The sequence below is a fragment of the Arvicanthis niloticus genome, chromosome 9 (assembly GCF_011762505.2).
Source record: "Arvicanthis niloticus isolate mArvNil1 chromosome 9, mArvNil1.pat.X, whole genome shotgun sequence".
Lineage (NCBI taxonomy): Eukaryota > Metazoa > Chordata > Mammalia > Rodentia > Muridae > Arvicanthis > Arvicanthis niloticus.
Genome location: NC_047666.1, coordinates 51,380,061 through 51,407,037, shown reverse-complemented (window position 1 = coordinate 51,407,037; position 26,977 = coordinate 51,380,061). Strand labels below are relative to the sequence as shown.

The following is a 26,977-nucleotide window of genomic DNA, read 5'->3' as shown; positions in this document are numbered from 1 at the left end:
AAACTCTCATGGCTTGCATCGATTGGGCACGGGGGGAAGGATATTGGATAGAAAAACACAACTTTCCCTCCTGTTTCTTGGTATTCAGCTGGGTCTTGTTCCCTGGCCCCATCTCCTTGTGCTGTGGGCCAAGGAATCCCCAAGGCCTAGCGTAGGTGGTTTTAACAGTTTAGGAGTTTCCCTCTCCCAGTGGGGTGTTGACAGTTTCCTAGAGACTCTGGAAACCTTCAACTCCTCTAGGACGCAAAGGCTGTGGAGCAGAATGGAGAGACGGAAGGCATTGTCATAGATGGTAGGTGGTAATCTGGAATCAAGAGATTGAGTTCAACGCCTATCAAATAATCCTCGTTTGGTCCCTTCCCCCATTTTCCACGGGCTTTGTGGGGGAGCCGGAACCCCACAACTCAGGCTGGTGTAAGAGAGTCCTAGTAGTCAGGAGGCCTGAAGTCTGGGCTGGGGTAGGGGCTGTGGCTCTGGCTGAGGGACCCTCAGGGTCACACCGTGCCTGACTGTACCTCTGGCTGTTAGGACCTGGAGGGCCCCTTCCCCTCCTCCCCCGGTTCCATTCCTCTCAGTTCTTTACGCCCGCGCGGGAACGCGCCCCGGCTGCGCCGCGCCAGTGCACGGGAGCGCGCGCCTCGGCGCGGGAGCGCGTCCCGGGGAGAGCCGGAGCAAGATGGAGGCCGCGCAGAGGACGCCGCCTGGGCCAAGGCAACCGCTGCCAGGAGCATCGAGCCCCGGAGCTTAAGCCTTGCCGGTCCTGGATCAGCCGCCCCGACTCAGCCCAGGTTGGTCTTCCCGCATCCCTTCTCCGCGGCCGCAGCCTCCGCGCGCGTCCGGCCTGGACGCGGGGCAGCCACCCCCCCAGCTCTGGCCCTACCCGGGCCCAGCCGCTCCCCCGCGCCCGACACGGCCCCCTGCCCACTGCCCGCCCCTCCAGGCCCAGATTCGCCGACGCTGCCTCGATCGCTTGTTCCCTTGGCCTGGAAAGCCACTCTTCCCGGCCCTGGCCCCCCAATCCTACACTATCCTCCCCCCCCCCCCCCCCCCCGCAGCCGACATTCAGCCCCAGCTTCTAAGGAGCACCCCTCAATCCCCGCCAGGAGTGTAGACCCTGCAGTGTCAGCCCCTGATTCCACACTAGCCTCATCCTGATTCCAACACTTAGTCTTGGGTACCAGCTCCTGTCTTCTGCCTGGCCCTACTGTAACCTTCCTCGTGCCCTCAGTACCAGCCCCTGACAACCTCTTCTCTTCCTTATAGAGAAGCATCTATCTGCTTCCAGGTCCCCTTTAGACACCCAGTCCCAGACCAGCTACCCCTAATAACAGCTCCACTATGCCCTTTGCAGCCCCCTCTATTTGGTGCCTGTTAATGCTCCAGTATTGATCTCCATCTTTCATTACATCTCTCCACGTCCCCTTCTTAATCCAGCACCACTTCCCAAGCCCCCTCTTCAACTCCCCCCACGAGCACTTTCTGGCAACCCCCTACTTTCAGCTCTCATGTTCTCATCCCAGCCCCCCCCAACTTTCCCATGACTCTTTTTCAGGCCCCCCAATAGGAGGCCTTCAAGTCGCCGCCCCAACACTGTCATGACCCCCTCCTAGCTCCCCAGTCAACCCCCAGGTCCCCAGCTCCGCCTCAGACCCCGCCCTTGCGAGTTCCTTGACTCAGGGCTGCTTCTTGCGTGCGTCCCCAGCTCCCGCCCCCGCAGCCCGGTGGTCAGTCCTGGGCCGGCGGCCCCCTGTCAGCCGCTGCCGCCGGCCCCGCCCCCGGGCACCATGCTGCCCTCGCAGGAGGCCTCCAAGCTCTACCATGAGCACTACATGCGGAACTCGCGGGCCATCGGCGTGCTGTGGGCCATCTTCACCATCTGCTTCGCCATCATCAACGTGGTGGTCTTCATCCAGCCCTACTGGGTAGGCGACAGCGTGAGCACTCCCAAGCCTGGCTACTTCGGCCTCTTCCACTACTGCGTGGGCAGCGGGCTAGCGGGCCGTGAGCTCACCTGCCGGGGCTCTTTCACCGACTTCAGCACCATCCCGTCCAGCGCCTTCAAGGCGGCCGCCTTCTTCGTGTTGCTTTCCATGGTGCTGATTCTCGGCTGCATCACCTGCTTCGCTCTTTTCTTCTTCTGCAACACCGCCACTGTCTACAAGATCTGCGCCTGGATGCAGCTCCTGGCAGGTAGGGGAGGAGTGGGTGCAGGACCCTCAGGAAAGACGCTAGAGATGTGAGCTCTTTCTTGGAAGAGTCAGAGCTAGGTTCCTCTTCTCTGTGTTTACACAGTAACTTCATGGCCAGCCCTCAGCAGCTATTGGGGAGAACATTCAACACAGAGAGCCACCTTTGGGCAGGGAACAATCCTTAGAATTGGTATTTGGGTTCGTCATCTTGGAAATGCAGGGTCAACTGATGGATTAGCATTATGTTTGTGTATCGGGAGGAAGGTCTCTGTTGGCTGCCTTTGAGGAAGACAATTTTTCTTCCTGAGTGAGGGCTTACTATAAATGTGATCAATTTCTGTTATGCTGGGGTTGATGCAGAAATTGGGGACCTGAGAGACTTGTCTTGGACCTTGAACTCACTGGCATTATTGGCTTTTGTGTGTGTGTGTGTGTGGTTTGGTTTCTCATCTGTAAAATGATGCAGAGGAGAAATCCTGTCATGAGAGTGAGGAGGCTATCTGTGGTCTTGGTACTGGGAAGATGTGTGTGGAAAGCTTGCAACATAAGCCTCTGAAGAGAGGATTTCCATCTTTTCAAATGTACCCCGACCCTCATTCAGGAAGTGTTCTGTGCCACAGTCAATGGTGATGAGACCTTTGAAATCTCTGAACCGTTTGACTGGGATAGTCATCTTCCCCTAAGGCTCGGGGAAAGGCCTTTTGGGAATAAGAAATGCTGAGACAGTTTCCCCTGATCCATTAGAGTCCCGTGTCCCCACCCACTCTTCGATCGCAGCCACATTTTGAAAACTCAGCAACCTGGACATTTGCCTAATTGCAGAAAAGGAAAAGAGAGTTGGGCCAGGCAAAGTGGAGCCTAGGAACAGGAGGGTGGGGAAGAAGATGGGTAGAGGCTAGGGGAAAGTTTGAAGCCTTCCAGGTATAGGAAAGAAAAGAGAAGGCTTGATAATGGTGCATTAGAGTGGCTTCTTTGCAGTAAGCACTTCAGATCATTCAACAAGTGTTCAGCCTTCCAAAAGGGGCCCCAAAGGAAAGGTGATCGATAGTAGCTTGCAAGCAATCCCACTGAAGGAAGCATTGTAAGGACTTGGCTCTGGAGCGCGGTATGTGTTCACTTGAATCTTTCCATTGGAAAGAAATCTCCATCTTTTCAAGGAAGAGTGTGAGTTTTTCAAAAGGGCTGGAAGTCACTCAGGGTCAAGTGATACAGTAGTGATCAAATTAAGACTTGTCACTTGGGATGAAGGCCAGGTGTGAGGTCAAGCCCATGAAGCTAGCTTGCTTCCCCAAATGGACTCTTACAAACATAGGGAGGAATGTCTGTCCGACTGGGGGACGTCCAAGGTCTGAAGATGGCCGATTGGAAGAAGGTAGTGTATATTTAGATATGGACATTCTTTTTTGAAGATTTCTTTTTATTTTTAATTACATGTATATGTGTGGGGTAGTGTTGGTGATAAGGTACATTCAAAGGCAGTTGAGTGTGGAGGCCAGAGGAGGACATTGGGTCCCATGGAGTTTGAGTTACAGGTAGTTGTTAGCTCTCTGATATGAGTGCTGGGAACCATTTTCTGGTCCTCTGTAAGAGAAGATGGCATTCTTAACCATGGAGCAGTCTCTCCAGCTCTCGGATCTGGACCTGTCTTAATGGGACTCTTTAAGAACCATCGAAAAGAACAGGGAAAGAGAAATGAAGGCAGTGGGGATATTGTTCCGCCTTTTCTAGTGGTGTGCAGAGGTGACGTCACGTTCTTCTATTGTATTCTCCCCTGAAGGCAAGCTGGAAAGATATATGCTCACCTAGAAACCCAACTCATCAACTTTAATTTGGACTGTGTGGATGGGGTGCTGACCTCTTGGCCCTCCAATTCTCTGTAATCTGTGTGAGATTTCATCCTTGGATTTGATGGACAAACCCACAGTACAATCACTGAAATTTAGCGATCTTAGCGGTCACCACCTTCAAATTCCACCTTCATTTCCCCCTGTTTCAGAGAAGGACTTACTGACCACAGACCTGGGAAAGACTTACTCAAAGTCACACCACCATGTGAGAGTAAATTCACTCTACAGGCAAGTTTTGTTGTTTGCTTGCTTGCTTGCTTGTTTTTGATTTCCTGGTCCAAAACCTTCTCCTTTTCCTAAGGACTGAGGAGGCAGTTGACAGAGTTAAGAACTTGGTTGCATTTTCCTCAGAAATGTCTGAGTTCTCTAGTTAAGTGACTGATACACATCACTTTATAAAGTGGCTCTAGGAAACAGGCCAGCTTTGGACTGCAAAGCATGGATTAAAAAATGTCTCAACTTACAGTCTTTTTACTTTTTCATATTTACTTGGATCTCTCTCTCTCTCTCTCTCTCTCTCTCTCTCTCTCTCTCTCTCTCTGTGTGTGTGTGTGTGTGTGTGTGTGTGTATGCTGTGGTGCATGCATGGAAGTCAGAGGATAACCTGCAAGAGTTGGTTTTCTTTTCTCATCTCATGGGGCTTTGGGGTTTGTGTTTTAAGGTCTGGTGGCGAGTGCTTTTACTCATTGAGCCATCTTGGCAACCTCCTTCATGATCTTAAATAAGCCTTTTCAGTTTTAATCCCAGTTTTCTCATCTGGGGCTGAGGGACGGTCAGTTGGTTGGGAGTTTATCTTTCAGCCTGTAGGACTCCTGCAAACAACTCTTTGTCTGAGATCACTATGATCAGAAAGTGATCATAGCCATCACCCAAAATGACAGCACAGGATCAAAAGCCTTGTTTGTCATATAGGAATTAGAGCGCTTGTCACTTGATCCTTGTTCCTTTGGACTCCCTACCCCCACACATTTTGAAGAACACCTTCTCATTGGAAAACTGTCGCCCATCTGGAGGGATGGGCGACAGAAACTCAGCTCAGACCATCATAAATAAAATGAAATAAGCAGCATTGGGTTTATTGTCTCATGTGACTTGAAAGTCAGGAGTTTCTGGCTTCAGGGTGACTCCAGATGCTCAGGTGACATCTGAAAGACCCTCCTCTATTGGTCCCTGTACCAGTTCATTTTAAAACCCACTGCCTCTTCTTTTTCATTTTCAATTTTATTTATTTTTATTTTATGTGCATTTTTTTTTGTTTTTTTTTTTTTGTTTTTTTTTTTTTTTTTGTTTTTTTTTTTTTCCTGAATGTATGTCTGTGTGAGGGTGTCAGATTCCCTGTATACAGACAGTTGGGAGCTGTCATGTGGGTGCTGGGAATTGAACCTAGGTCCCTTGGAGGAGCAGCTAATGCTCTTAACCATTCAGCCATCTCTCTATCCCCTAGCCCACTGCCTCTTAAAGGTAAAAAAATAATAATAATAAAGTTACCAGTGGCTCCAACTTCACATAGCTCAAGCTTAACAATGAGTGGAAAATGAATGCCAGCACTCAAGTGTAGTGGCACACACCTTTAATCCCAGCACTAGGGAGAGAGGTAGGATCTCTGTGAGTTCAAGGCCATCCTGGTCTACACAGTGAGTTCTAGGGCAGGCAGGGCTACAAAGAGAAACCCTGTCTCAACACACACACACACACACACACACACACACACACACGGAGAGAGACACAGAGAGAATGATGGCAGAGCAAAAGTTCCAGGTAGCTTCCTCCTAATGAATCATGGTGACTTTGTCCAAGACCCAAATGTACCCATTCCTGCAACATAGATCAACGATGAGAAAGGTGAGTCCCCACAGAGATTGTAAAAGAGGGAGTAAGATGACCACAGACAGGTGTCCCCAACCCCTGTGGACTCTGATGTGTGCTGAACTGCAAGTGTAGATAGTCAAGGCCAGCTGTGGCTTAGCTGGGAATCAAGGCTGGAGATTTACCAATCTCCAGTTGGCAGGTGCAGGGTGTGGGCGAGTTCAGTCTGAACACAGGAGGCCCTGGGTGGACAGACACATCTGACTTGTGTGTCATATCTCTGTCAGAGCAACAGATTCAAGATGGACCACAGAGTGCTGGGCAGGGGAGCTTAGACTTGAGTGAGCAGTTAGAAGTTACTGTAACTGTTAACAACTACTCAAAAAACTATTAGCTTTGAGTAGTGGCCCAGGACTGTGATCCCAGAACAGGTCAGCCTCATCTACATAGTAACTTAGATGCCAACACGGGCTATGTGAGGTTCTGTCTCCAAAAGAAACAATGTTAGCATATTCTAAGACTTTACCGAGCGTGTGCTAAAAAGCCATTTGTTCAAGGCCATAGATGTACTGGGTCACAGAATCATTATTGTGACTCAGTCCTCCTACCTGAAGTCAGAGGACAACTTCGTAGAGTTGATTCTCCTCCTATCCCTACATGCCTTCTGGAGACAGAACTCAGCTCACCAGGTTTTGAGGCAAGTGACTTCCCCCAGCCATCTTATCCACCAGTTTCTATGCCAGATGCCTTCACACTGTTGCCCCACCCTTCTGTTACAATGGCCTGTCCAATCTCACACGTCTAGCACAGAGAAGCTGGGTCTCAGTGTGAGTACTAATGAGTCCAGAACCTTCTGTTGCTCAGCTGGAACATGGGAAATGAATTCGCAGTCAATGGGTGAGAGCTGTAGGAGTCAGAAACGGGGCTGAGGAGACCCACAGGAAGGAGAGAAGAGACCCAGGCTGCAGCCTGGCTGAGGGCTGCGTGAGGAGCTAGTGTGTGGTGGCACATGCCAGCACCTGAGAGACCCGAGGCAAGAGGATGAGTTAGTTGGAGGACAGTTTGGGCTATGCAGTGAGACCCTATGTAGACAAAGCAGAAAATCTGGGAATCTATCATCATCACTGCACCAGGCCTTGGGTTCAACCTCCAGTGCCTCAGATATAACAAAATAGAGGAATGAGCCGATACTTCCCAGCGATGTGGTCTCAGACAAGTGGGTTTGCCTCTCTAAATCTGTTTGCTCATCTGCAAAATAGGATTGTAGCTGCTTCTAAGGATGTCAGAAAAGAATAGAACAGTGGTTTTTAATGTGACTCCTGTGTGTAGTCCCGTGTGCACTTGAGACAGCCCGAGGGAAACTATTTGTGAAGGCTTTGCTGCTGAGTTTGAACTCATCGTGATGACTGCAAGCCTTGAGAAGTCATCAGCCATCAGCAGAAGGGGGGAGCTATTGGCTTGCCTAACTTCCTTATGAATGAAGATGCCCAGAGAGAAGGAACGGCTGAGTGGCCACACAGTGGGAGCCTAGGCTGCTCTGTCCCCAGAAGGAAGATAAGCCCAGCCCTGGTTGAGCCAGTCGTAAGTGTGTGCACATGCCAGGCTTCACCTGGTGTGCAGAGACTGGCAGGGGAGGCGGAAGCTGAGTGCTAGCCAGTGCCATGCAGAGGAGGGCAGCTTCAAGCTGTGACTATCACCTGGGTCGCAGGCTCTGGGATCAGAGGTCACAGGAATTGCCATAACAGGAACTCAAGACTTGTGCCCCCTTTCCACATCCTTGGACTTTGCTTCAGGTTGCCTCTGGGAATGAATGATTTAATTATTTAGATAGGCTCTTGGTAGGTAGCTCCAGTTATATTTTAGCTTGCAGCTATCCTCCTGCCTCAGCCTCTCTAGAGGTGGGAATACAGGCCCACATTACCACACCTGGATTGGTTTTAGATTTTATTCATATAGTGAAATTTAGCTGTTTAGTTACATTGAATGCATATTGATAGATAAAACTTTAGGATTCTTTAGGTACATTGCTAGCACACCTAGCATACGGGAGGGACTCCCTCCCCTCTCTCCTTGCCTCTCTCTCTTTCTCTTTCTTCCTTTCTCTTCCCTTACTTCCTTCATGCTTCCTTCATGCTTGTCTCCCTCCTTTCACATTGACACTTTACTGAAGACCTCCTCTGTACGTCGCTGTGCTGGGCTCTGGGAATGCTGGATAACAGACCTTGCTCAGTGTCTTAGAGCTCAAAAGATGAAAGGGGTCTCCTTATATGGCACCCACATGAAGTGACTGGGTCACAGAGGTGCCCTAGGGTGCACAGCTAAGGCAGACGCACATGTGGGCAGAATACGCATACAGGTAACATGCTAAAGCAAAATAAATAATTCTTTTTGTTTTAGAAAAGTTGAGTAGGCATTCACCTTTCTTGGCTTCCAGCGCTTGTGTGACCGTGCCTTAGGTGCTCGCAGCCAGAGCGTGAGCTGCTGCTGTCGCTGTGTCTCCACACTGTGGGAGTGTTATTCTTTAAGAGGCCCTGAAGTATTTAAACTGCTCTGGGATTAAAGTAGATAATGATGAAGCACATGGAACGAGAAGTAAGGGGGAAAAGATGAAAGCAAGAAGCTTTCAGAAAAATAACCCAGCCTTGTCCACTGCATCCCCAACTCAGATCTGATTGCTTCTCCTGTGCCTAAGGAACATGATGGGAATCTTGGGCCTGAAGGCTGCACTCAGCATATAGTAGGTGCCTAGTAAGTGCCTATTGCTTTGTTGTTGTTTTGGTTTTGGTGCTTTTTATTTTTGAGGTAGCATCTTAACTATATAGGCCAACTAGAATGAGCCTTGTGGCAATCTTCCTGTCTTAGACCTTTCTTTCTTCCTTCCTTCCTTCCTTCCCTCCTTCTTTCTTTCTTTCTTTCTTTCTTTCTTTCTTTCTTTCTTTCTTTCTTTCTTTTTTTGTTGAATTTTTGATACAAGGTTTCTCTGTGTATCTCTGGCTGTCCTGGAACTCACTCTGTAGACCAGGCTGGCCTCAGAAATCCACCTGCCTCTGCCTCCCAAGTGCCGGGATTAAAAGCGTGCGCCACCACTGCCTGGCCTTGTCTTAGACTTTTAAGTGCTGAGAGTATAGGTACGAGCCACCATGTCCTCACAAATGTCCTGTTGAATGAATAGGGAAAGGATGACCTAAGTCCTCACTCACTCTACCACTCAGCTCCTTTGGAGGGAGCAGATACCTGGTGCTGAATTTGATTATCACAGTGATTGTGAGTCCTTAGGGATTTTCCCATCATTTCTGAGTTTCCTTTCATATACAATGATCAGACTTGTGGTGTCTGAGTTGGCTTTGTACTGCAGAAAGAGGATGTTACATGGGGAATTTGTAATGAACAGAAGTTTATTTATTTTGGTTTGTTCAGACAGACTTTTGCTATGTAACCCAGTTGGCCTCAAACTCATGGGCATCCTCCTGTGTCTCCATCCTGAGTTCTGAGATCATGGACATATTATGTTTGAATATCTTTATTTGTTTGTTTATTTAGAGACAATCTCAGGTAGTCAAGGCTGGCCTCAGATTCATTGTCTAGCTGAGGGTAGCTTTGAACTCCTGCTTTCTCTCTTTCTCCTCTTCAATCACTAGAATTACAGGTGTGTACTACCTTGCCTGGATAACAAGATTTCACCCCTTTTTGTTTTCCTGGTGATCATGGTTGTATCTCATAAAGCCATTTTTAAGAGTATGTATGTGCACGGTGTTAGGGATTGATCCAGAACCTCACACATGCTAGGCAAGCATGCTCTATTACTGAACTATGTGCCCAGCTGGTTCTCGATGCTGGATAATGCAAGGCTGGGGAGCTGGTGATCTGGTAAGGGCCTGCATGCACTGAGTCACATAAAGAAGGCATCACAGGGCTGGGAGCAGAAGGGACTGACTTCTGTGGGGATCTGCTTCTGCGGCAAGGACCTGACACTTCTGAAAGGTGCCTCACCCCTTCCAGCATTACCATTCAATGTTATGATCCATGATGCTGGGAAACATGTTTAAACTGTAACAAATAGGTTACCCCTCTTTGGAGCCATTGGAAGGGTGTTGTGGGCACAGGTGTGTGCACTGACTTAGGACATGCTCGTGATTGTTAATAGTTACTCTGAGACTCATGGTCGAATCGTTCTGCCACCAAAGGTCTGTGCTAGAGAGAGAGAAGTGAAAGTTGGGAGGGTTGGAGGAGGAGCTTTTCATACCCTTGAGGGTCCAGCCTTGGAGCTCAGGTCTTATTTACAGGCCATGGCAAGCACTTTTAGGAGTAGGAGTGAGCAGGGTCTGGCGGGCTTCTGAAGCTCAGGTGGCTGCTGGGAGGGTGGATTGTCTGAAGGCTCCCTAGGAAGCAGGGGGCTGAAAAACTGAATGTGGAAGTGACTGTCCAGGCAAGGGAAGGGAGAGGAGGCCACTTGGGAGACCACTGGGTTTGTCTGTGGGCTGAGGATAAAGCAGGTGCAAAGCTTTTTTTGTGGGTGCCCAAGTCTCTGAAGTAGCATTCACAGAGGATACAAGAGGAGGGCTGTGTTTCTGGTGGAGAAAGATGAGCTCCTCTCAGGGAAATGTTGGATTTTGGGGTCCTGGGAGATACATAAGGGGGAGATCCAATAATGGCTGCATGTTGGGGTCTGGAGTCAAAGAGAAAGAACTGGAGTCAAAGCTGAAGATCTGAGGTATCATCATATGAACCTTAGTGTGAATAGAGTTACCCAGGGACAAGGTGAGGACAGAAAAGGGACAAGGTAAGGAAGAAGAGGGAACATCTCAGGACATCAACCATCACAGAACAGGCAGCAGAGAAGCCAGAGAAGGAGCTATGAGAGCAATCTGAGCATTAGAGGGCGTGTAGCAGGTGGGAAGCTGAGGAAGGTGCACAGGAGACTCCATGTGAGTGGAGGCATCAGCATCACCTGGGATGTGCTGAGACCAGAGGGGACTTTTCAGTGTCAGCATTGGTGATTGGACCCTGCGGTGGTGGATGCCTGGGACTTTTCAGTGTCAGCATTGGTGATTGGACCCTGCGGTGGTGGATGCCTGGGACTTTTCAGTGTCAGCATTGGTGATTGGACCCTGCGGTGGTGGATGCCTGGCAAGTGTTCCACCGCTGTGGATCTTCAGTCCTGAAAGCTAGTACTCCATGGAGTTGACCTTCAAAACAAAGAAGGAGGCTGGGCGTGATGGCATTTGCCTGTTATCCTTGTTACTCTGAGGCCTGAAACAGGAGGATCACGACTTCAAAACAAGGAGAAACAAGGGAAAGCTGAGGGACTCTCTTTGTGGTGGACCTGTCTTATAAGGAGTTGTGTGTGTGTGTGTGTGTGTGTGTGTGTGTGTGAGCGAGCGCAGGCGCATTCGCGAACAGGTGCATATGCATGTGCGCACAGGTGATAGGTGTCATCCCTCAGGAGCTTTTTTATTTTCTTTGAGACCAGGTATCTCATTGGGATCAGGGCTCTCCAATTAGTCTAGGTTAGCTCACCAGAGAGCACAGGAATCTCCTTTTCTCCATTTCCCCAGCACTGGGATTCCAAATGCAATGCTGTCAGGCTCTTTAAAAGGGTCATTTTTCTTGTTCTTTCATTTAAAAAAAATAAACAAATAACAAGGGCACAAAGAGGAAAGCATGGCAGACAGAGTACGGCTGAGTCTTGCAACACCAGCAAGCATCCTGGGTGCCAGGGGCCTAAGTGTGCCAATTAAGAGCATCATCAGAATGGGTGGAAACAACCGACTCACCTGTGTGCCGTCTACCAAGAACCCACTTCAGCTATACAGAAACATGAATTAACAGTAAATATATAAAACCAGGTTTGGTCTTATGTGTCCACAGTAACAGCAGTTGGGAGGTAGAGGCAGGAGGATTAGGAGTTCAGGATCGTCCTTGGCTACAGAGTGAGTTTGAGGCTAACTTATGCTACATGAGACCTTGTTTTAAAACACGACCATGACCAAAAGAAAAGAAAAGGAAAGAAAAGAAAAGAAAAGAAAAGAAGTCCAGCTGCCAGAAAATCTCTCAGAACACGACCGACTCAGCAACAGCATCAATCACTGGATCCAATAGCTGGCTGGAAGCTCCTGCGTTCACCAGCCACGGGGAACACACTTTTCTCAGGCTCACGTGGAACATTCACTATGGCAGCCCACGTTCTAGACCCAAAGCCACACCGCTGTTACAATTACAAAGCTAGGAACCACACTGACTTAAGCCAGAAGCAACAGAAAGTGAGACGGAAGATTTGATAACATTCGGATATCAGAGAAATCTTTAATTTTTTTTAAAAGATGGAGGGGAGGGGTCTTATTGTACAGCCTAGGCTAGCCTCCAAGAACTTACTAAGTAGACCAGGCTGGCCTGAGACTCACAGAGATGGCCATTTCTATCAAGCAACATGTAGATCAATAAACGGACCAACAAACAGATCGCAGGAATTGTGAAATATTTGTAATTACATGAAAACACAACAGGATTTGTGAGCAGAAGAGCTAAGAAGGAAAGTTGTAGCATCAACTGTATATACTAGAAAAGAAAAAAAGGTTAATCCATATTGCAGGGCTGGGGATCCTGCGCTTGCTAAAGAACCCTCCCACGGAACTGCATGCCTAGTCTAACAGGTTTCTCTTTTTTTGTTTTTGTTTGTTTGCTTGTTTTATGGTTTTTCAGGACAGAGTTTCTTTGTAGCCCAACCAAGCCATCTTGGAACTCACTCTGTAGATCAGGCTGGCCTCAAACTCAGAGATCTGCCTGCCTCTGCCTCCCCAGTGCTGGGATTAAAGGCATGTGCCATTACTACCCAGCTAAAAAAATTTTTTTAAAACCAGTCATTCAAGCCTCTGTATCAATAAACTAGAAACAGAAAAGCCAATTGAATTAGTAATATTCTAGAGAAATAAATTGAATCAGCATGGTAATGCTATAACTCATATAACATATCCCTTGTAATAGACACGCTCGCACCTGTGTTGTAAGGATGACTATCACAGTCAACCCATTGTATGTATTTTTTCCTGTACATGTACAAGGGAGAACAATGTACAAAAGCGGGGAGGAAGAGAGAGGGAAAGAAAGGAAAATATTTCCAGCTTTTCTTGCAGCTAGATATGGCTTCAAGAAAAGAGATATAAATGGATTTAGGGATAAGCACGTTCAGAAGAGTGAACACTGTATTGATGTTAGTAAGCACTCAGCCTGCCTTGTAGCTTTGAGAAGTAGATACCACTATTCTTAGCATCATAAAACCAAGGTTCAGAGAGGTGAAGGGACTTCCCCAATGACTGTTGAAAGGTTGTTAATAAACAAAAATAGCCAGGTGGTGGTGGCGCACACCTTTAGTCCTGGCACTTGGGAGGCAGAGGCAGAGGCAGGTGAATCTCTGTGAGTTTGAGGCCAGCCTGGTCTACAGAGCTAGTTCTAGGACAGCCAGGGCTACATACACATACAAAAAAACCAACCAAACAACAACAAAAAAAACCCCTCAGTCTTGAAATCCAATAAGCAAACCCAAAAATGATTAAAAATTAAAAGAAACATCATTATATCTGCTAGAACTAGGTTTATGTGCAATTGGAAGGCCTCAAATAAGTATGGTTTAGTAATCTAAGATTTAGTTTATCTTTAGGAAGTTTTTTAAATTCTATTTTTGAATTTTTTTCAATTAAATTTTATTTTTTGAAGGTTTATTTTTATTCGTGTGTGTGTGTGTGTGTGTGTGTGTGTGTGTGTGTGTGTGTGTATGGTGCCCACAGAGACTAGAGGACAGGATCCGATCCATGAAGCTGGAGTAATAGAAGGTTCTAAGTGCCCAGTGTGGGTGCAAACTCTCTCCAGCCCCGATTTTAGACTCTTAGGTAAAACAAATGTCCAAGAATTAGGCAAGCCTGAAGGTGGCTCCTGAAGTTGTTAATGACTTTCAGCTTTCTGCTCCGGCACTCCTAAGATGTGAGCCTTATCTTCGTTGTTGAAACTGACTGCAAGATCCCTTCTTTGACCTTACATTTGTACTCCATGCGTCAGGATGGATAGAGAAACACATGGAGAAAAAGGAAACAAAAAGTATAGTCAAGAGACTTGGGAGATGGCCCAGTGGTTAAGAGTGCTGGCTGCTCTTGCCAAGGATCTGGGTTCAGTTCCCAGCTCCTACCTGGGAACTCACAACCACCTATAACTCCAGTTCCAGGAAATCAGATAGCCTCTTCTGACTTCTGTGGCTACCAGGTACACAAACATAAGGCAGGCAAAACACACATACACATTAAATGAATTAATTAAAAAATTTAAAGAGGCCTGTCCAAAGATAAACATGAACCCCTGTGTGGGGTTGAATGCCGGCTTCGCCACTTCCCAGCTGGATGACATTCAGTAAGAGACTCTGTCCCTCCAAGCCTCGGTTCCCTCATCTGTAAGTGATGTTTTTGTCCACCTCATAGATTCAGAAAAGTATTTATTATTATTGTGCATACCACCATGATGTGTACATGTGGGGACACATGTCACAGACTGCATATGCATGTCAGAGGGCAACTTGGTGAAGTCAGTTTTCTCTTCCATCTGGGAATCAAAATCAGGTCACCAGGCTTGCACAGGCAAGTCCCTTTACCTGCAGAATCATCTTTCAGAGCCTTATTATTTTTTTTATAGGATTAAATGAGACGGTGAGACAATGTGGGAACCTAGCACTCTGGCCTATAGTTGAATGCTCAACGCTATTTATCTTTGGACACAAGGTCTTGCAATGTGGCCTAGGCTAGTCTCATACTCATGCCCTTTCCTCATTGTCCCTAGTGCTGGGATAATAAGTGCGGGTCATCATACCCATCTTCAATGTTATTGTTAAAGACAAATTATTATTATTATTACTACTACTATTACAGTGCTAGGCACTGAACTTGGGTCTTTATGCAAGCACTTTTCCACTGAGCTACACTCCAGTCTGATATTATCAATCTAAATTTGTCATAATGCCTGCTAGCTGCCTGCAGCCCAGGACACCAGTAGACTCTAGGGTCAATGAGCAGGACTAGTCTATCCCAGAACCCTTGCCTCTACACCAGCAGGACTGGTCTATCCCAGAACCCTTGCCTCTACACCAGTTGGACTGGTCTATCCCAGAACCCTTGCCTCTACACTAGTAGGACTGGTCTATCCCAGAACCCATGCCTCTACACCAGTGGTTTTTAGTGAGCAGTCATCACTCTCAGGGGATGCTGGTCAAATGTTTGCACAGACTTTTAAAACAGTACCTATTTTCGCCAATGATCTAGTGGGTGGAGGCCAGAAACGAAGCTAAGCATCCAACAGGGGATGGCAACCTCTGCCATAAAGTCTATAGGCTGAAGGTTGAGAACTCTTGCCACATGCTTGCCCTGCATCTGAGTATCAGACTCAGGAGCAGCTGGTGTTTTAACCAGCATCTGACTTCCAAAAGAGGCTCATAGACCACAGACCTCCGTGACCTCATCTGGCAGGTGTGTGTGCTGAAGCCTGTCTTGTTTGTGGTATGCCATCCCATACTTGAGACGCTTGGGTGAGGCTGACTTGTTCTGGTCCCCTCTCTCCCTCCTGACCCAAGAAAACCCATCTCAGCCTGGCTTTTCTAGAGTGGCTTGGCCTCTGGTTCTCTCCCATTTCTAGAGAAGCCCCTGAGGTCCCATAGCCATCATTTGGGTGCTCTACGGAGCCAAGGAGGTAGGGAGGTTGTCTCAGCATTCTCCAGCTGCCCCTGATGCTCTGGCCTCTGTTCCCAGTCTGTTTCATTTGAGGCAGCCCGTCACATACATGACAACCAGTGGGTGACTTGATTTTACGCCTCCTTTCATGCTGAAGATAGACATCATGCCTGCCTGTGTCTATGACAGACTGCTCCTGTGGACACAGTATGGGGTCAAGGACCCCAGAATTTTATTTGTGAGGTGTTCAAGGGGAGAGGCAGAGGCAGAGGCAGAGGCAGAGAGAGAGAGAACACAGGATGAGGGGATAGATAACAGAGATGGAAGAAAAAATAAGGAATAGAGGGATCAAATGTTAACTAAAAGGAAGAAAGGAGGGTTGGAGCTCAGGCTTGAGCACAGTGGGGGAGGGACGGGGGAGAGAGGGAAGGAAAAGGTAGAGACAAAGGCAGAGAAAAAGAGAGAACGAGAGGGGCGTGTGTGTATGTGTGTGTGTGTGTGTGTGTGTGTGTGTGTGGAGGGGGTGGGAGAGAGAGAGAGAGAGAGAGAGAGAGAGAGAGAGAGAGAAAGAGAGAGAGAGAGAGGAGTGGGAGAGAGAAAGATAGAGACCAGTGGAGAGAAGTGAGGAGTGTGTGTGTGTGTGTGTGTGTGTGTGTGTGTGTGTGTGTGTGTGTGGAGAGAGAGAGAGAGAGAGAGAGAGAGAGAGAGAGAGAGAGAGAACAGGGAAGAACATCTCACTGAGGTCTCAGTGCCCGTATTGGAAAGGCGGAGGAAGCTAGAGCTCCGGGATACAGGAGTGGTTTCCATGGAGATGAGGATGCACCAGGAGCTAGCAAAAACAGACTACAGTGAGGCCAGCCACTCTGGCACCTAGGGAGAGGAGGGCAGGAAGCAACTGAAGGGATGGTGTGTCTGTCCCCTGCCAGCTTCTAATCCCACTGCTGTCTTTTGCTAGAGAGTCTGAGCCCAGGGATGAGGAGACAAATCAAGGGCATCTAGGAAGAATGACATCCGAGTCTCCTCCCTTTCCTCCTCTTTCTCCTCCCCCTCCATGTCAATGACAGAGCACCTCGGGGCTTAACCCCACGCCTATTTTTTGTTTTCCACAACACCAAATGTAAATGTCCATGGGTGCCTGAGCCTTCCAGGGTTAACCTCTGGCTCCTGTTCACCCCTCTGCTCCGGGTGGGGGTCTGCACTTGCTTCTCTATCTGTGCACCAAGATGCATCTTCAGACTTTAATTCTCTAGCTCTCCTGGCTTGGTCCTGCTGCGGAGCTGGAGATTTCTTTTATGCCCATCACAGTGGGGGATCCTGTGTCTGAAGGCAGCCCTGGTAGAATGAGAGATTGATGACAGTGCTGCTGGGGACATTATATCAGGCAGGGAGGATGGGTGTGGGATAGAATCCAACTTGCAGAACTCTGGGGAGGGAGGGGGCTTAGGGAGCACTCCCTTGTACTGGAGATGGGGGACAGAGAGTCAAAGCCTCCCCCCTCTCCCATTGTGGGGACTGGATGGGCCACATATAGTGAACAGAACTGAGAACAACCAAACTAATATTACCTAATGACATTTAATATCCAGGTTAAGCTCTTAGGCCTGGAGCAGTCCAGGGCCACACAGCTCAAAAGGCTCTGTGCAAGCTGCAGACCTAACACTGCAGTGGGACTGAGCTGACCAAGTATTCTCAGTCGCCCATTGAACCTGGTGCCTCTGATTGGCCTGCTGTGGGGCCCTGTGCCACTCATAGACATAGACAACCACTGTTACCAAAGGAATGCAGTGAGATGATTGGTTCAGACTTGCCCTGCCCCTCCCAGCCTAGGCTGCTGTTGGGGGACTTCGGTAGTTTAACCCAAGTGGGTGGACTGGATGAAGGAACTATTTGTACAGGGTCATCCTGACTCCCCCTTTCTACCTTTATCTCACCTGAAGCCTACTGAATTATTTCCTTATTTGTGTAATTATTATTCTTGTTTTGACTAGAGTTTTTGTTTTGTTTGTTTGTTGTCTGGTTTTTGAGATGGTGTCATATTGGCCAAACTGGCTTTGTGACTGTGCAGATGAAGATGACCTTGAATTATAATTTATGTGTATGAGTGTTTTGCCTGCATGTATGTATATGTTCTCTCTCTCTCTCTCTCTCTCTCTCTCTTTCTCTCTCTCTCTCTCTCTCTCTGTGTGTGTGTGTGTGCAGTTCCTACAGAGGCTAGCAGAGGGTGTTAGATCTCCTGGAACTTCTGTAATAGATGGTAGCTGTGAACTGCTATGTGGGTGCTGGGAACAGAGGGTTGCAGTCCTTTGCAACATTGGCAACTGCTTGTTATGAGTAGTTTTGATTTTTGATATTAATAGCTAACATTATATGGAAGTTACTGTGCAAAACACTTTGGGGCCCCCTGTCATTTTTACAATTATTTGGTAATAGTCTTAACCACTCCCATTTTACAGATTTGGAAACTGAGGCACAAAGATAAAGAAATTGAGGCTCACAAATCTAGCAGAGAGCTGGGCCAACATTTGAATCCTAAACTCTACACTGCAACTTTCCTCTCTTCTATGTAAGCTCCATGAGACACAGATCCAAGAACCTCCCTGAGCTCTGCTCTAGTGCCTGGCACACAGTTGACCCTCAGCAAAGATTGAACAATTTGGCATTTTGCTAAATGTCTCTAAAGCACCGTGGTTCCTATTCTACAGAAAGCATAAGCCAGGCAACTCCCACTTCCCAGTCACAGCTAGAGGTGGAGAATCTATGGGCTGGCCCTGCTATGGTCCCCCACAGTCTGTTTGCCTAGCATCTTAGAATGAATGCAAAGTGTCGGTGAGCTGCTGTTGAATGAATAACAAAATTAAAACCAAAACCAAAGCAAACTCATACAAACTGGAGTGATGAGGATGGGGGAGAGTAAGAGAAACTGGAGGCTGTCAGGGAGCATGGCCTGGTGTTGAGAGTTTCATAATCCCTAATGGCAGGGTGAAGCATGAGAGGTCAGGGGTTCCAATTTCTGCTTCTTTGGGCCAACATCTCTCTCCCAATGCATGCGAAGTAGTTATCACACATTCAGATTGCTAGACAGGTCTGGGGGAATTCCCAGGACTCAGTCCCACCCTGTCCTCTCACTTCTAGGGAGTAATAATGCCTTCTCTTTCTTCCCGACTCGACCTCGGTGTGGATCCCGATTCTGATGCCCAGCCCTGTGCCTCGTCTTGGGCTGCATGATCTTCCCTGATGGCTGGGATGCTGAGACCATCCGGGACATGTGCGGGGCCAAGACGGGGAAGTACTCCCTGGGGGACTGTTCGGTGCGCTGGGCGTACATTCTGGCCATCATCGGCATCCTCAACGCACTCATCCTGTCCTTCCTGGCCTTCGTGCTGGGCAACCGGCAGACGGACCTGCTGCAGGAGGAGCTCAAACAGGAGAACAAAGGCAAGTGTGTGGACGAGAGGGCAAGGCCTGCTGCGGGGCAGGGAAGGACAACTGCAGATGAAATAAAAGGAGTGAAGCAAAAATTACACACAGGGAGCTGGAGAGGTAACTTGGCCGTTGAGAGCACTGGCTGCTCTTCCAGAGGACCTGGGCTGGTTCCCAACATCCACATGAGGCCACAGGACCATCTTTAAGTCTAGTTCTAGGGAATTCAACGTCCTCTTCTGGCCTCCTCTGGCACTGTACACATGGTGCCCATAAATACACTCTAGCAAAATCACCCATACACTTAAGATAAACTTTTTAAAAACGATTCTAAAAAGTTACACACAGAGGCCATTAAGATGGCTCAACAGTAAAGGTCCCTTGAGTTTGATCTCCAGGACCCACAAGGTGGAAGGAGACCCTGGAAAATGGTCCCCTGGCTTAGAGAGAGAGGCCCGCTCGCACTCAAGCATGCACGCATGCACACTGAGAACCTGAAAATAATTAGCGAAGAGGCTGAGGTTCAAAGGTTGTGGGTTCTCATCCTATGCCCCACACTCTGAAGTGAGGGGATGGAGGTGACTGAGAAACAACACGTGGAGAGAGAAAAGGTAAGTTCAGAAGTGAAAGAGCAGTGTGTTTATTAAGTCCCAAACCAAGGAGAACGAAGGGATGCATGGCTTAAACGAAATTTTAAGAATTGGAAATGAGCCCTTACTCCATACCAGGCTGGCTTGAAGGTGACAGAAATCCTCCTGCCTCAACCTCCTTAATACTTGGATTACAGAAGACAGTCACCATTCCCAACACATGTTGTTGTTTAGACAACATCTCACATAGTCCAAGCTGGCGCTCAACTCACTACATGACCAAAGATAGCCTTAATCTTCCTGTAATCATACCTTCAAGTATTCAGGTTACAGACCTACACCAACACACCAGGTCATTCATTCTTATATATATATGTATATACACACACATATATATGTATATATATATGTGTGTGTATATATATGTTCTTGTATAATGTTACATAAAAATATAATAATATATTTAAATATATATTTATTCAATACATATAATATATAATATATGAATAATATATTTAATTAAACAACTTAATAATATATTTAAATTTATAACCAATGTATTTAATATATATTAAAAACAAAGAAATACTGTGGCTGGAGAGAGAGCTCAGTGGTGAAAACCACTTGCAGTTCTTCTAGAGGACCTGAGTCTGGTTCCCAGCATCCAGGTTGGGCATCTCACAACTGCCCATTGACTCAAGATCCTGGAGAGCCAAAGCCCTCTTCTGGCTGCCACAGGCGTCTGTGTGAACACATGTGGCTTACACTAACACAGAGATACACACATAAGTAAAAATTTAATAATAATCTTTTTTTAATGATAAATATAGAAACTGGAAGGGTGGTCACCTGGGATTGGGTCTGAAGGGGAGGAATCTAGGGCACAAGACTGGGGCTTGTAGTCTATGCAAATTATCAACAGCTATAGCTTTGAATGGTACCATTCACAAATTTATTACATCATGCTGTATAACTGGTGTATTACATGTTGCATACATCAAGTAAGAGTAAACTACAACAAAGGAATAATTTAGGGCCATCAAGATGGTTTGTTATGAAACCCCGATAACTGAGTTTGGTACCTAGACCCCATTATGGAAGGAGAGAACCTACCCCACAAACTGTACTCTGATCTCACACACCCTCACTCTCACACACGAACATACGTAATAAATTTCATTTAATTAAAAAAAAAAAAAGAAACAATTTCAGTCATACATGCCTGCATAATCCCTGTTCTCTTGGGGCTGGCATAGGAGAATTATGAGTTCAAGGCCAGCCTGAGCCACATATTAAGATCCTGTCTCAAATCAACAAGAAACAATTTATACAGAAAGCCAGACTCTCAGAGGTAACTGCTTTTAGCAGATTGGTACCCACATATGCCAGGAAGGTCTGAGGTTTCCTGACGACGCTACAGTGAACATCTTTCTTCCGCCTCTACACACACCACAGTCACAAGTTTTTTCCTTGGGGTCTTCAGAAATAAAATATAATGACAGTGCCAGATAATCTCCAAAGGGCTGAAGCCAAGCAGAGTCTTCTGTCAGCCTACCCCTAGTGCTGAGAGAGCCATTGTGGTGGAGGTTTGTGCGTATGGGCACACGGTCCTAAGACTGAGCCTCAGAGCAGTGATTTCCACACTTCAACCTATGTTTAGCTCGTACATTCTTTATAGTCATTTCTTAGGGTCTCTGCTCACCGTACCATGGGCTTAAATGATAATATGATCACACGTAACTGCGTGTCTACTCGTCTGGCAGGAGACCTCAGTGTTGTGTTTGAAGTCTTGGATGGTGAGCACAGATTACAGTGGAAGCAGGTTAAGCTTAGAAATTACTTGACCTTGAGTTTCAGTTTCCCATACTTCATAAAACCAGGGTGATGAGAACAGATCCTTCTGTTGAGAGGACAACAGGACTGTCACGTTGAGAGGAAAGTTTGTGCATGCAAAGCGGCCAGCAGGGGCTGGCACTTGGGGAATGCTGAAAGCTGTCAGGTCTAACAGGCCTCTGCAGGCAGGCATCATGAACATCGATTTACAGAAGAGAACAAGGGTGGGGTGGGGGATGGTGTGCAGACAGCAGGAGAACTTGCTCCAAGCTCTCTAAGTAGTGAAGTCAGGGTTTGAATGCAGGTTCGAGTCCAGAACCAAGGTTCTACTCCACATTACCTATATCACAGCCCAATGAGGCTAGAGATTTTCTGCCCCCTATTATTATAGTCCTGGGACATTCCTCTGCTAATCTGACCTTAAAAGTTCCCATAACCCCTCCCACAATGCTATGTCTTTGATCTTGGTTTAAGGTCAGTACCTCCCCCTGGTGGCAACTTCCAGAAGTGCAAGGCTAAGCCTATGTGGATTCTCTGATGCTACCCTGGCAATGGAAGGATGTAACCCTCAGTGGATGAGTCCATTCAGTGTATCTCTCCTGTTTTCAGATGGCTCCCTTACAAGTTCATTTACTTTAAAGACATGACTCTGCTGTGTCGACTAGGATGCACTGGAACTCACTATGTAGCCCAGGCTGTCCCCACACCTGTGGCAAGCCTTCTGCCTCACTCACTCTCCTGAGTGTTAAGATTAAGATAGGAGTCAACTTTCCCAGCTAGAGCTCATTGTTAAAATGATACAGGAGGCCAGTCATGGTGGTGCATACCTGTAAACGTCGTACTCTGACAGCATTGGCAGGAGAATCAGGAGAATCAGGAGATCAAGGCTAGCCTCTGCTACCTTGTAAATTCAAACCCAGCCTAGGTTACAAGAGACTTAAAAACAACCCCCTCCCACCAATAAAACTCCCTACACTCGTGATATGGAAAAACTCCAGACATCTGCTTCCTCAACTGCTGCACGAAGGTGGATACTGTAGGTCAGTTCCAAACCAAAGTACAAACTAAACTAAGCCACCAGCATTTGCTGTGTGCCAAGTACTTACACGGCATCTCTTTTGACCCTTCGGAATAGTCCAGTGACATGGGAGACAGTCTTTGTTTCACACATGACAGCTCACAAGTGACATGGTGCACTCAAAGCTGACCTGCCAGCCAACGACTTGGTTCTAGTCACTTCCTGGCTATTTCTGTCTTGGGGAGTGGCTGAGGGAGCAGCTGTGACCTCACAGGCTCTAACGTGTTCTCTCTCTCTCTTTCTTTCTTCCTCCCTTATTCCCTCCTTCTCTCTCTTTCCCTCCCTCTCTCCCTCTCACAGATTTTGTGGGCACTACAGTAAGTTCTGTGCTGCGGCCAGGAGGTGATGTCTCTGGTTGGGGAGTCCTACCATGCCCTGTTGCTCACACACAGGGACCCTGAAAGCCAGGATTATATCCCAGAGTTGGCCTGACCTCAGCATATCCTGTCTGCTGCCCTCTCATTCCTGCGTTCAAGCTCCAGACCCAAATCTCGAACTGACTGCACATGGACCTCCGGGCTCTGAAGAGAGGCAGGGGCTGGGCAGCAGCCTGGCAGAAAGTAGAGGCCCTTGAGATCCTGAGAGAGCCTGATTCTGGCCCTGCCTCCATTGGACCTAGTGGAGCCTGGGTCTCCCTCTCTGGTCCTTTGGTTTCCTTCTCTCCTGTGTAGACTAGCTGGAGGTCCCTGAGGACCCCCAGGGAAAGGAGGCTCTGCAGTGCAATCTCCTTGGACCCCTTCAATCTGGAGGGCTGCCTGCTGTGTCCTTGCCTGTCAGTCCTGATCTCCTAAAGAGACTTACTTACTCAAGACACTGCCCCAGGAGGGCCAAACTCTTTCCTACTTTATTTTTATTTGCTGATGATGGTCCCACCACATCTGCCACAAAGTTCCAGGTGCCACCAGCCCCCCAACGGGGCCTCCTCTGCCTCCCTCAATCAAGCCTGCACCCAGCTCTCAAAGGAATCTGAGCCGTGCAGAGGGAGTAAAGATAGGGTCTTCCTTCCCGCTGCTGGGAGTCCCTCAACACCTCAGAGTCTGAGGGGGGAGACACGGGCTCTGGAGGCTGTGGGAGGAGGCAGCAGCTGGAGTTTGTCAACATCCCAGCCTGGGGCTGGCCTGGCCTCTTTCCTACTGGGATATCTCACTGGTGACTTGCTCCTCGAGCCTGGCCTGTTTTGTACAGCATAGACTTCTCAGGCCCATTGTCAGGGTTGGTGGCTGTGGAGAGGGGGCACAGGGGTGGGGACCTAGGGGTCACCCCTCTCCTTCTCATGCTTCCTACACCCCAGACATCTGCCAAGGGCAGAGACTGTCTTGCGTCTTTGATACTTTTCTGCCTAACTTGAACTTGCAGGTCACCTCTGAACAGGGTACCCTTGTCCCCACCCCAGGCCCTGTTACCCTGTCCCTGCCTCTTTCTCCTCTTTGCCCACTTCTCGCCTTGCGATAAGCCCAGGGTCTGCAACTTCATGGGCAGTGCTTGGAGCTGAGGTAGGTGTGTGTGTGTGTGTGTGTGTGTGTGTGTGTGTGTGTGTGTGTATGTGTGTATGTGTGTGAGTGTGTGCACTCTTGAGCGTGTGTGTATGTGTGTGTGTGTGTGTGTGTGTGTGTGTGTGTGTGTATTAGGGAAGGGCAAATGAGAAGATCTCTCTTCCTCTCCCGCTGTGGGGAGCTACTCCCTCCCCCTTAGCAGAGAGAAAATGAGGGAGATTCCAGGTGGGTTTTTTTGTTGTTATTGTTGTTTTGTTTTTTATTTTGTTGTAGTTTTTGACCATCTTTGGTTACCTTATGGATCTGGTGGCAGAGCCATCTAATTAATCATAGACAAGCCTTCAGTCCCCAGTGGAGGGGTGGCAGACTAGCTTCATCTAACATAATGTCTCCTAGGGCACTGCCTGCAGCCTAGTCCTTGTGTCTGGGATGTGTGCCTCCTATAGGCTGAACAGGAGGCTTATCACTTCCGTGTGTTTCGAGGGCCTCAGCCAGAGTGGAAGAGTGGCTAGTCCATGAGTTTGCTGTCCTTGTATTCATCTTCATAGGACTTGGAGCTGAGTTAGGATTCCTGAGCAAGGCCCATGACCCAAGGCTGCCCCGGCAGGACCCTAACTGGAATCTGATGCTGGTTCCTGGCAGGATTCCTGACACTTGGAACTTTCCAGATCCCATCTCCACATTTTCTCCTCTCTCTTCCAGGGTAGACACCTCCTCCTAAGTTTTGGCCACTGCCTTTGTGTTCCCCAACACTTGTCCCCACCTGATCCCTTCCTGGAGCCAGAGTACTGGAGTCATCTTCAGCAGGTAGCCAGGAGACTGGGAATGGACAGGGAGGTTAGGGGAGCCTTGTCGGAAGAAGGGAGCAGGGAGTCAGTTCCTTAGCTTCAAACCAGAGGAGAGGGTCCAGGTAGTGACGAGAGGGGCAGGAGCGGGTGGCTGACTGGGAAGTGGGCAAGGCAAAGATGAGACAGAAGACAGGCATGAAAAGGGAGGGATGGTGAGAGAGAGAGAGAGAGAGAGAGAGAGAGAGAGAGAGAGAGAGAGATCTGGAGAGACACAAGCAGTGATGGATAAGGAGAGGTGAACTGGCATAGGGTTTCCATGACTGGGCAGCAGATGAAGAAGCCTGGGGAGTGAGAAACGGAGGTGTAATTCACAGTGACCAAGAACAAAACAGAGAAGGTAGAAGGTAATAGGGGTGAAGAAATCTGGAGGTTGAGGAGGGCAGCCATTCGTGTGCTTGGAGAGTCTGTTTTCCTAAGGACACCTGCTTGCCCAAGGGGTCCCTCGTGCATTGGCAGACAGGCTAGAAATGACCCCTTGGAGGACAAGTGGCTCTGGGTCTGCAGCAGCTCTGATCCTTTGGAGAGGACTGTGTGTGTATAACGGACTGAGCAGGCCAGGCTGTGTTAGAGGCTGGCTAATCAAGATGAGGAGGAGGAAGGACATCAGTGTTCTCCCCACCCTCCAGCCAAGCAGCTGCTGCCCAGCGGTGCAGTGTGGAGTTCAGGCTAGGGGGCTGAAGCCTGCAGTCTGCAGGATCCCCATGGGGGAAAGAAGAGAGGTAGTAATGGGGACCAAAGTGTGGTCCTGAAGACTTAGAAGATTAGGGACAGAGAAAATGGATGCTTCAGCCAAGAACTCAGGTGAGGCTCCAGCTGATCTCCCAGCAGTTGGCATGGTACATTAGGGCTGGTGAGCCTTTGGGAAAGGATAGGCTATGGGGATCAACATCTCTGTTTCTGATCACCAACCAAGAGCTTCCTGACTTTGGGTCCCTGAAAATCCTCGGCCATTTGTGACTGATGGGGAGGCTAGTGTTTGGTGGTACTGGATTTCTTTGCTCCTGGCAGAGTGTGGAAATAGCAGTTATAACTTCAATGGGGTCCAGCCTCTGCTTCAGAGTACTGTTTAGACTAGTCCTTGGGGCTATGAGAAGTCGAACACTGCCCCCTAAGGACCAGAGCTATGGAGGAAAGCCGTCCCAAGGGCACAGGGATGTGGGGAAGATTGACATCCTTCTGGGGCCTGCTGGAGCCAAGATGAGTTTGCAGATGGCGCTTGGGAGGACAGGAAACCTCTACAAGCTGAGCCCCTCTTGAACACAGAGGGGCTAGTCCTTCTCCAGCCTCTGGTATGAATTGAAAAAGGGAAACCTTCTTCTTGGAAGGGCTGGACTCCTTCTAGCACAAGAGGCTTCTGGGGGGATCCTTGTCTGGCTTGGAGCTAGCTTTTGGGTGGGACAGGAGTATTCCTGAGAAGTGAGCAGCAACGGCCAGCCCTCCCAGGACTCTGACTGGCAGTCCTCCAAGGACCTGTGCTGTGTGTTAGGGTAGCTTGGTGTTGTCTGTGCCCCACTAGTAAGTTCTGTCTGAATGTGTCCTTGATGTTCACTTGTCCAATTTGGTAACATTTCTTTTGGTCCCGCCCCCTTCTGCTGCTGCTGGATTTGAGCTTCAGTGCAGGTGGAATGATGTTCAAATAAAGACACAATTTATATCACCCATGCTGGCTGCTGCTCCTGAATCATGACCCAAGGCTTCATGGGTGGGCTACAGCCCAACTGTTCAAATCAATGGCTGTATATTCATGGAGAGCTGATGTGTTCAGTGTGACTTAATGACAGTTTCTCTCACCACAGTAACAAACAAACAAACAAACACTTGGGGCCTAGTAATCTCAGAACTCAGGAGATTGAAGCAGGCGGATTGTAAATTCGTGGTCATACTAGACTACATGAAGAGATTTAGTCTCAAGAAAGAAAAAATGTCTGGGTATTTTCAGAGATGACTGTGGCCCATGTTTTGAGCAGGAGCCTGAGTCTTGTCTGCATGTCCACTTTTAGCGTCACCTTTCCTCAAACATCCCTCACAGACGTAGGGTTGGGATTGGAGGGATGGCTCAGCAGTGACAGGCAAGGGCTTCTCTTCTAGAGGACCTGGGTTCAAGTCCCAGCATCCAGGAGCATCTTGCAACTCCAGTTCCAGGAGATCTGATACCCTCTTCCAGTCTCCATG

The 26,977-nt window shown here is 48.3% G+C and overlaps 1 protein-coding gene across 2 annotated transcripts; it reads left to right on the top strand.

Moving 5' to 3' along the window:
* The first annotated feature begins 246 nt into the window (after positions 1-246).
* Lhfpl4 (LHFPL tetraspan subfamily member 4) lies at positions 247-26,464 on the top strand. Of its 2 annotated transcripts, none has more exons than XM_076940227.1 (4): positions 247-292; positions 529-788; positions 1,703-2,190; positions 18,676-18,818. In XM_076940227.1, exons 1-4 carry the CDS (start codon positions 290-292, stop codon positions 18,732-18,734), a joined length of 810 nt encoding a protein of 269 aa, XP_076796342.1. In that variant the 5' UTR covers positions 247-289; the 3' UTR covers positions 18,735-18,818. The 2 variants fall into 2 exon arrangements, with proteins under 2 accessions (XP_076796342.1, XP_034368206.1); XM_034512315.2 differs by lacking the exon at positions 247-292 and adding an exon at positions 22,765-26,464 and having other exon boundaries at positions 547-788; positions 18,742-18,978.
* The last annotated feature ends 513 nt before the right edge of the window (positions 26,465-26,977 follow it).

Coding starts and splice junctions, on each gene's coding strand:
- Lhfpl4 (XM_076940227.1), top strand. Junction 789..1,702: donor GCCGCCCCGACTCAGCCCAG/GTTGGTCTTCCC, acceptor GTGCGTCCCCAG/CTCCCGCCCCCGCAGCCCGG. Junction 2,191..18,675: donor CTGGATGCAGCTCCTGGCAG/GTAGGGGAGGAG, acceptor TCTCACTTCTAG/GGAGTAATAATGCCTTCTCT.